General features: G+C 41.0%; 2 protein-coding genes across 2 annotated transcripts in view; one reads left to right on the forward strand and one right to left on the reverse strand.

Annotated features, from left to right (window-relative positions):
• RAD51AP1 (RAD51 associated protein 1) overlaps positions 1 to 3,854 on the reverse strand; it is a 24,193-nt gene extending 20,339 nt beyond the window's left edge. Inside the window, 1 exon segment of the mRNA XM_006878252.1 lies at positions 3,667 to 3,854. Within this exon segment, the coding sequence (XP_006878314.1) occupies positions 3,667 to 3,854 (188 nt within the window).
• A 2,828-nt stretch (positions 3,855 to 6,682) lies between these two features.
• Positions 6,683 to 9,301, forward strand: part of LOC102835941 (chromosome unknown open reading frame, human C12orf4) — a 58,768-nt gene continuing 56,149 nt past the window's right edge. The window contains exon 1 of the mRNA XM_006862675.1: positions 6,683 to 6,884. Within this exon, the coding sequence (XP_006862737.1) occupies positions 6,707 to 6,884 (178 nt within the window). The 5' untranslated portion in view covers positions 6,683 to 6,706. The remainder of the gene's footprint in view (positions 6,885 to 9,301) is intronic.

Below are 9,301 nucleotides of genomic sequence, written 5' to 3' on the forward strand. Positions count from 1 at the left end.
GGAAATAATGTTAAGATGCTTGGCTATCTTTTGAATCTTGGTTTCCCTTGCATACCATTATAAAATAGACACTTGAGGGGGTGAGAAAAGAATAGCTAGAAATATCATCATAGAAAGCTTCTAAGTTCATTTTCTGCCTATAACTGATTAGAATACCTAAAATGGGGCTACAATGTGCCCAGTGAAGAAGGCTTCCTGTGGAGCTTCTGCATTACATACGACCATAGGTGGATTCCTGAACCCCATCCAGAATCTTCTCAGGTGGGAAATTTCCACTGGAAAGGACAAGCAGATCAGCCTGGAACAGCTAGAAGAACAGAAGATACTTCTTGGAAGACTGACAGGAAAAATACAAAACAATAATGGCAGTCCGACTGACTACTATAAGAACATGCAAGTTGCTCGCCCAGGAGACATCAAGGCAAGCAGTTAGGTCCCCTCAGGGCAAACCCCCTTCCAAGACTAAGACTCAATGGGAATACATGAGCAGACTAGTGCTCTGACTGGTGATCAAGTTGGTCACTGATAAGGGGTAGTGATAGAAAAACAGCAATGAAGCTGCAAGCTAAGCCCTATGACAGTCAATAGACTCCTGTGAACCTGGGTGGAGACCTGGTTGGCCAGCAGTGTGGCAAGACCTGGGGACTCCTGGTCTTGCTGAAGACAAATCAAAATCAGTTGAAGCAGTATATCAACAGGGAATTGCTAGATATACAATCCAGATTCAGAAGAGGGAATGGAATGAGGAGTATCATTACTAATGTCAAATGGATCTTGGCTGAAAGCAGAGAATACCAGAAAGATATTAACCTGTATTTCACTGACTACGCAAAGGCATTTGACTGTGTGCATTATAACAAATGATGGGCAATATTACATAAAATGAGAACTTCAGAACATTTGTGCATAGACAAACAGGTAGTCATTTGAACAGAAAAGGGGGACTACACAGTTAAAATCAGGAAAAGGGTGTGCCAAGGTTGTAGCCTTTCACCACATTTATTCAATCTGCATGCTGAGCAAATAATCCAAGAAGCCGGATTATAAAATGAAGAACTCATCGTTAGGATTACATGAAGGCTCACTAACAGTCTGTGATATGCAGATGACACAACCTTGCTTGCTGAAAGGGAAGATTTAAAGCATTTACTGATGAAGATCAAAGACTACATCCTTCAATATGGATTACGACTCAATATAAGAAAACAAAAATCCTCACAACAGGACCAATAAGCAACAACATAATAAACAGAGAAAAGATTGAAGTTGTCAAGGATTTAATTTTACTTGTATACACAATCAACGCCCAAGCAAACAGCGGTCAAGAAAGTAAACAACATGGTGCCTTGGACAAATCTGCAACAGATCTCATTAAAGTGTTAAAAAGCTAAATTGTCACTTTGAGGATTAAGGTGTGCCTGACCCAAGCCATGGTATTTTCAGTCACCTCATATGCACAGGAAAGCTGGACAATGAATCGAAGAATAGTTTATACTTTCGAATTACAGTGTTGGCAAATATTGAATAAATGATAGACTGCCAGAGGAATAAACATATCTGAACTTAGAAGTACAGCCAGAATGCTCCTTAAAAGTAAGGATAACAAGACTATGTCTCACATATTTTGGACATGGAGCTCTGGTAGTGTAGTGGTTACGAATCGGGCTGCAAACCTCACAGTCAGCAATTCAAAACTACCAGCTGTTCGTGGGAGAAAGATGAGGCTTTCTGCTCCCGTAAAGATTTACAGCCTCAGAAACCCTGTACAGGGTCGCTACGACTCCACAGCACATAACAACAACAATCAGAGAAGGGACCAGTACCAGGAGAAGGGCATAATGCTTGGTAACATACAGGGACAGAGAAAAAGAGAAAGATCCTTGATGAGATGGAACGACACAAAGGCTGCGACTGCGACAATGGTCTCAAACATAGCAATGACTGTGAGGGTGACTCAAAGCCAGGCAGTGTTTCATTCTGTTATACACAGGGTCACTATGAGTGGAAACCAACTTGACTATCCTGGTGTGGCACTGTGGGCTAATGTGCCAGACTGCAAAGCTGTTTGAACTGCAAGGTCAGCAGTTCAAGCTCACCAGCTGCTCCTCGGAAACCCTATACAGAGTCGCTATGGGTCAGAATGGACTCAATGGCACTTAACAACAACTACAACAATTATATAGGTTTTTTTCCTGGATAACTCCTTCTTATCATTTATATCTCACCTTAAGTGTAGTATCTCCTTACAGAATAGCATGTCTTACTTATCCTATTTAAAATATGGTTTTCTTTCTTTCTACAGCTACATACAAAGGATTGTGGTGGCTCCATGCGATAAACACTGCTAACCACAAGGTCCGTGGTTCGAACCTGCCAGCTGCTCTACGGCAGAGATGAAGCTTTCTGCTCCTGTAAAGATGTAAAGCTTTGAAAACCCAATACAGGGATCGCTATGAGTTGGAACCAGTCGGAACCAACTCGATGGAACTTAACAATAACTACATACAATGATGAAGCATGTAAAAGAACCACACAGATAACTTTCACTAACCAACAAATATCACCCACCCTCATTTCCAGGGATAATCCACAGATCCAGAAACTTGCACAAGTAGAGTTACTGCCACAATTGATAATCAACTTTTTGAAACTTCTTCACATATATATATCAAAATATATGAGTTTATATGTAATGTTTCTAACATCCCAAAACAAAGGTCAGATTTATAAAGATATTGATAATAAAATAAAGGCAATAATATTCAAAAGGAGTGTAGGTACTCGACTTCCCTCAGTACCAACTAGCATTGGAACAGAAAACTGTCAAAAGCCAGGAACTACTGTCTATTCATTCATTCAATAATTACTAAATGAATGGCCTATCCTAAGCTTCCATTACATTCAAATATGATGAAGTAGAGGAATTGTTTCAAATAGTAGCATAATGAAAACCACAAAGAATCTGAAGTCAGATGACTTAGGTTTGATCATTGTCCAGCTTAAGACTTAAATAAATTAGCATTTATGCCTAGTTTTAATGTTAGATAAAACAGGGATAGTGTGATAATGGACAAATGAAATAACACTTATTGAAATGCAAAGCGCTGTTCAAATGCTAGCCTGTTGTTGTTATACGTCGTTGAGTCGGTTCAGACTCATAGCAACCTTGTATAGGGTTTTCGAGGAACAGCTGGTGGATTTGAACCGCCGGCCTTGTGGTTAGCAATCTAGTGCTGATCCTACAGACCCACACCATGACTGCTTGGGTAAACGAAACACAATCGCTGCAAAGAGAAAAAGCTATCATGCTAGTATACTTCTAAGAAATGAGTGGCTCTCGCTGGAGCCTGGATAATTTCTTCATGACAGGGCCATTCCACTAACCAACTACCCCACTCCCACCATCCGTCCTATTCGGCTCTCTCCCCTCAATCCTGTTTAGGTAAAGTTGCCTAAAGCGTCTTCCTTTTCCTTTTCTCCAACCCCATCAGATGCCATTAACTACTCACCGCACCGGCCGCATTTTGGTCCCCTTCTAGGCTGAAAGTTCGCAGCTTTCAAGTTCTCCCAGGCTGAAATGGCAGTTTCATTTCCCGCCCGAAAACCAAACCTCAAAGCTCTCCGCCCATCGACTTTAGTCCTCCAATCATTCCTAGCCAGCCTTACATTAGCGCATGCGTTCTGCGAAGAGCTCGTTTGTTCACGCCCTTGTTCAGCAAACGGTCAAAAAGAGCGGAGTCTATGCTTTCCTTTGCAGTTTCATCACGACAGCGGCTTTTTGCGCTGTCTTTAGAACATCTAATAATTGTTGAAGAACCCCTTCCTACATTTTTCAAATGATAAAATTGAACCATGATGGAGCAAAGGACACTGGGACTGATGGGTTTTCCACAAGGTGCCAAAAAAGTGAAAAAGGTGTAAACGAATCTGCCGTGACGGATCTACTGGTTGCAAAAAGAGGTCTTTAGGTCAGCTGATGAGCCTGGTGGTGCCGATCGCTGACAGCTCGGAGTGAGTGGACAGTTCAGGACTTTGGAGCTTGGCGAGGTGAGCCCAGAACCAAGAACGAATAACTTCTTTAGACTGCAACTCCCTAATAAATGGTCTGATCCCTTCCCTAGACTGGAGTATCTTGGCTAAGGAAGCCTGCCTTCCCTTTACCCGAGTAATTTGAGCCTCAGAGCCTTCGTTCGATTGACTGTATGAGATCGGCCCAGTCCACCCACTCCTTTTTTTGTACCTGAAGCAATCCACGAAGGTGTTTAGAACAATCCTGCTAAAAATATCCAGGTCTGGTGGGGAAGCGGGGGGGGGCTAAAATACCAATTTATTAAACCAGAGAAAAGCTAAACGTTGTAGCGATTGAAACCAGAGCTAGTGATTGTTTTATTAAACGTATTTAATCCGAATAAGATTAGACCATAAATCCATATTTGTGACTTTCAAGTCCCTGCTGCAATTTTTCTTTACTACCTCTGCCTTCATCACATATATTCAATTTGTTGTTGTTATTGTTGTGTGCCGTCGAGTCGGTTCCACCTCAGCGACCCTGTATAGGGTTTTCAAGGAGCAACTGGTGGGCTTAAACCACCAACATTTTGGTTAGCAGTACAGTGCTTATCCTACAGCGCAATTAGTGGACTGATTTTTCTATTGATATGTACCTAGAGAGCATATGTTATTACTGTTGGTTGTTGATATGTACCCTGGAGTCGGTTCCGACTCATAGTGACCCTGCACAGGGTTTCCAAGGCTGTAAATCTTTACGGGAGCAGAACGCCTCATCTTTCTCCTGCGGAACCACTGGTAGTTTCAAGCTGCTGACCTTGAGGTTGGCAGCCCAACTCGTAACCACTACACTACCAGAGCACCTAACATTGATCATCATGTTTGTCAGATGCCTCGCATCTGTTATTTGACTAATCCTTATGACAGCTCTGTGAGTTAAATTCCCAATGACAATTGCTCAGGTGGCAAGACAGTGGCAGATTTCGAATTTGAACTACTGTATTTAGAATTGCAGTCACGACCTCCCATTAGCCAACAAATAACTTGCCTCAAGCCTGTGTGCCCCATGTCAGGGACTGTGCTTCAACTGTTGGTAAGACACAGTCCTTGTCCTCAGGCTACTCAGTCTGGTGAGGACGTGATACAGATGAAGCTGGTCACCTGAGGACGAAGTGTGCCGTGCCAGTAGGTTTGGGGGAAGAGGCAGTGGGAAAAGACTAACATCTGTTCCATTAACATCAAGAAACCAATTAGGATTTTTCATTCACGGGGGCTTCAAAAAGTTGGTGGAAAACTTCTATTATCTTTTTTTTTAAAAGCTTTTTACTGTGGACTGAGTGAAAGTTTACTGGGCAGATCATCAGTTTTACATTTAACAAACCATACACCTTGTTTCATTACAATGATTATAATCCCTTCCATGTACCATCAGTTAATAGTATTTCTCTCTAGTCACTTCAGCTCTTTAAAAAAAACAAAACAACAACAATAAAAAACCCACTCAGGCATATATAATAATTTACACCACCAAAGGGCACATTCTGCAAGTCTGCCTCCTGGGCACCAGCTCTTTGTCCCTCTCTTCCCTTGAATCTAAAGTCGTCCTTCGCTCCCCCTCTCCATGACTACATCTCTGCCTCCCTCTCTGGTGTAGTTGCTACTCTGGATAATGTCCCACATTCTCCTTGTGTGCTTCACCCTTGATGGTACTGGGGTCCTCCGTTTCTAGACTGTAAGATTAACCACATCCCAATTTTTGTTACAAAACTTCTACTTTTCCAATTGTGACAGTCGCAATTAGTCATGATAACAATTACTCACTATTGAATCATGAAAATCTTATCCCCATCTCTTTTCACCAGACCCGTCTAGACAAGATGAAAACTATTCAGTGGGGATTCTAACCTCCACCCCCTACCTCTGCACCTCCCCACACACATTCTGAAACTAAACTCACTCTTGAAAACTTATAATTTACCAACTTTGTGCCTTTATAGTGCCCCCACCCACACATTTTAGGTAGCCAATATCTAAGTTGCCCATCCCTATCAACCCTGTGTACGGAGAGGATAGACTTGACCCTTGATGTAAAGACTCCTTCCCTCTCAGTTGGTATTTTGAGCTGCTACATCTCTGGTAGCAGCATAGTGGTTACGAATCGGGCTGCTAACCTCAAGGTCGGCAGTTCAAAACTACCAGCTATTCCGTGGGAGAAAGATGAGGCTTTCTGCTCCCATAAAGATTTACAGCCTTGGAAACCCTGTGCAGGGTCACTATGAGTTGGAACCAACTCCACGGTACTTAACAACAACAACATCTATAAGTACAGGTCAAGTTTATCAAATTGTAGCAATTTGCACTTTATGCATCTTTGCTGAAGACTCCTTACTTGTACCTCTTTCCATATTCCTTCACTGACTTCAATTGCAAAGTACTTTTTGGGCATCTTTTTATTTTTCTTCGTTAGGTTTTAAAACAGTGCTTAGTGTTTTCTTAAAGAAAATATACTTTTTTCCCCTTAAAACATGAAAATGCAGGGATAGATATCTGGGAAAAGCTAGAAGAGTTGACTGAGAGTCACACAAGTAAAATCTTTCTTAGAAATGGTACAGCAAGTATGAAGCACCATGGCTTGTTTGTTTTTAACGGATTTATGTAACCCACAACTTTTTGTTCTATAGAATTCCTGTCAAAGAAGATGAAGAAAAATAGAGAAAGATTCTGCAACCGAGAGAGGGAATTTGTATATGAATTCAAAGTAGGAAGTCAATGCTTAGAACTGAAGGTCCCACTCCAATTTCCTGTTGAAGAAGATGCCAGTCATTTGCATGGACGGCTAATGCTGCTGCACAATTTACCTTGCTTCATAGAAAGTGGTGAGGACTGATATTTCAAGGAATACCACTTTATTACTTCCCTGTATTCTCTGCCACTAGAACTTTTAGATTAGAAGGCACAAACCTTAGAAATACCATAAACTGTGAAGTGTGTGTTTAACTGCTTGTCTTCCAAGAATATGAAAGTTTCCCTAGGCATGTTTTTTACTGATTTTTTTTTTTTTTTTCTTCTAGTGGTCCTTGTAGCCTTTCTAGTTTACAAAGAGGTTGACTATAAAATTGAAATTATATAATGAAAATTTAGTTACCGCGTCTTGATTAGAACTCTTAAGCTCCGAATTTAAGTGGGTGGGTTCATAAGCCATTTCAGGTATTGCTAATTATGATATTGCAGAATTATAGTGCTAACTTGGCCACTTCTGTGAATGATCTGGTCATCACTTCATGAGATGTCCTAGAAGAGTAGTTAGTGTTTAATAAGCTTTTATTACGTAAATGAACTCCATAAAGTCATCTGTATTGAGCCTTTTTTTTTTTTAAAGGTCTATGTTCTATCTCGTAGATGTGGAGAAAATAATTTGAGAATATAGGCTACAGTTACAAGGGAACCTAGACATCTTCTAGCACAGTCTCATTGTACAGAAAGGAAACTGGGACACAGAGAGGTTAAATTCTTTGTCTAAGGCAGGAGTCTTAAACTGTGACCCCTGACCCGCAGTAGCAGAATAACCTGTGAACTTGCCAGGAATGCAAATTCTTGAACCCTCACCCTTTACTGCTTAATCAGATACTCTGCGGGTAACACCAAGCTATCTGCTTTATTATTAATGTATATGTAAATAACGTTTTTTCTGAAAACAAATCCAAAATGGTTGCAGCAGTACATCGGCAGGGAGCTGCCAGAAATTCAGGCCAGATTCAGAAGCGACTTAGAATGAGGGATATCATTTGTTGATATTAGATGGATCTTGGCTGAAAGCAGAGAATACCAGAGAGATGTTTACCTGTACTTCATTAGCTATGCAAAGGCATTGGACAGTATAGACCATAACAAATTATGTGCAACATTGTGAAGAAGGAGAATTCAAGACCACATAGGTGTGCTCATGTGGGAACTGGACAGACCCAGAGGCAACTGTTCAAACAGAAAAAGGTTCAAACAGTTCAAACTGTGTGGTTTAGTATCAGGAACGGTGAGCATCAGTGTTTTTATCTTTTGCCATACGTATTCAGTGTGTATGCTGAGAAAGTGGAGTATCTGAAGAAGAACATAGCATCAGGACTGGAGGAAAGCTCATTAAAAACCTGTGATGTGCAGATTTTGGTTCCTGAAAGTGAAGAGAACTTCAAGCACTTACTGATGGAGATCATAGATGATTGCCTTCAGTATGGATTACACCTTAACATAAAGAAAACAAACATCTTCACAGATGGACCAATAAGCAGCATGAAATGAAAAAGACATTGAAGTTGTTAAAGATTTCATTTTACTTGTATGCACAATCAGCACTCATAGCAGTCACAACAGCAGTCAGGAAGTCTAATGATGTATTTTAGTGGGCAGAATGCAACAAAAGATCTAGCTCTTTAAAGTGTTAAAAGCAAAGTTGTCACTTGAGGACTAAGGCACACCCAACCCAAACTCTGGTATTTCAGTTGCCTCTTAAGCATGCGAAAGCTACTAGAGAAGTGATGCCTTTGATTTATGGTGTTGGAGCAGAATAATAAAATCATGGACTACCAGAAGAATGAACACATCTGTCTTGGAAGATGTACAGCCAGAATGCCCCGTAGAAGTAAGAACAAATGTAAGGGTGGCGCAGGATCAGGCAGTGTTTTGGTGTGTTTCACATAGTGTTACTGTGAGTCAGAACCGACATAGTAACACCTAACAACAACAGCACCTGTTTTATAAAGATTAAGAACTACTGCCCTTTTGATTATGACGATGTAAATAGTGTCAGTAAAATAGGAATCGTGACTCATTTGAAGTATGTCATTAGTATACTAATCTTTCAATTTCTCTTCTAAATTCAAAGCATTTGCAGTATACCCTTAAAAGTTATACAGGAAACTTTTCCACTTAAATGTGGTGGTGGCGGTTATGTGCTGTGGAGTCAGTTCTGACTCATAGCAACCTTGTACAGGGTTTCTGAGCAGAAAGCCTCATCTTTCTCCTGAGGAACTGCTGGTAGTTTCAAACTGTTGACCATGAGATTAGCAGCCTGACTCGTAACCACCCTACTACCAGAGCTCCTTCAACATTAAAGTAGTGGTGGTGGTGGTGATTTGAAGGTTGCTTAAGTGTAGTAATCTTCAAAAATCTGTCAAGTTTTTGTTTTTATTATGCTAAAGTCCTGGTGTGGTGCTGTGGGTTAATGCACCAGACTGCAAAGCCGTTTGAACTGCAAGGTTGGTGGTTCAAGCCCACCAGCTGCTCCTTGGAAACCCTATAC

This window comes from Chrysochloris asiatica, unplaced genomic scaffold (genome assembly GCF_000296735.1).
Source record: "Chrysochloris asiatica unplaced genomic scaffold, ChrAsi1.0 scaffold00050, whole genome shotgun sequence".
Taxonomy (NCBI): domain Eukaryota; kingdom Metazoa; phylum Chordata; class Mammalia; order Afrosoricida; family Chrysochloridae; genus Chrysochloris; species Chrysochloris asiatica.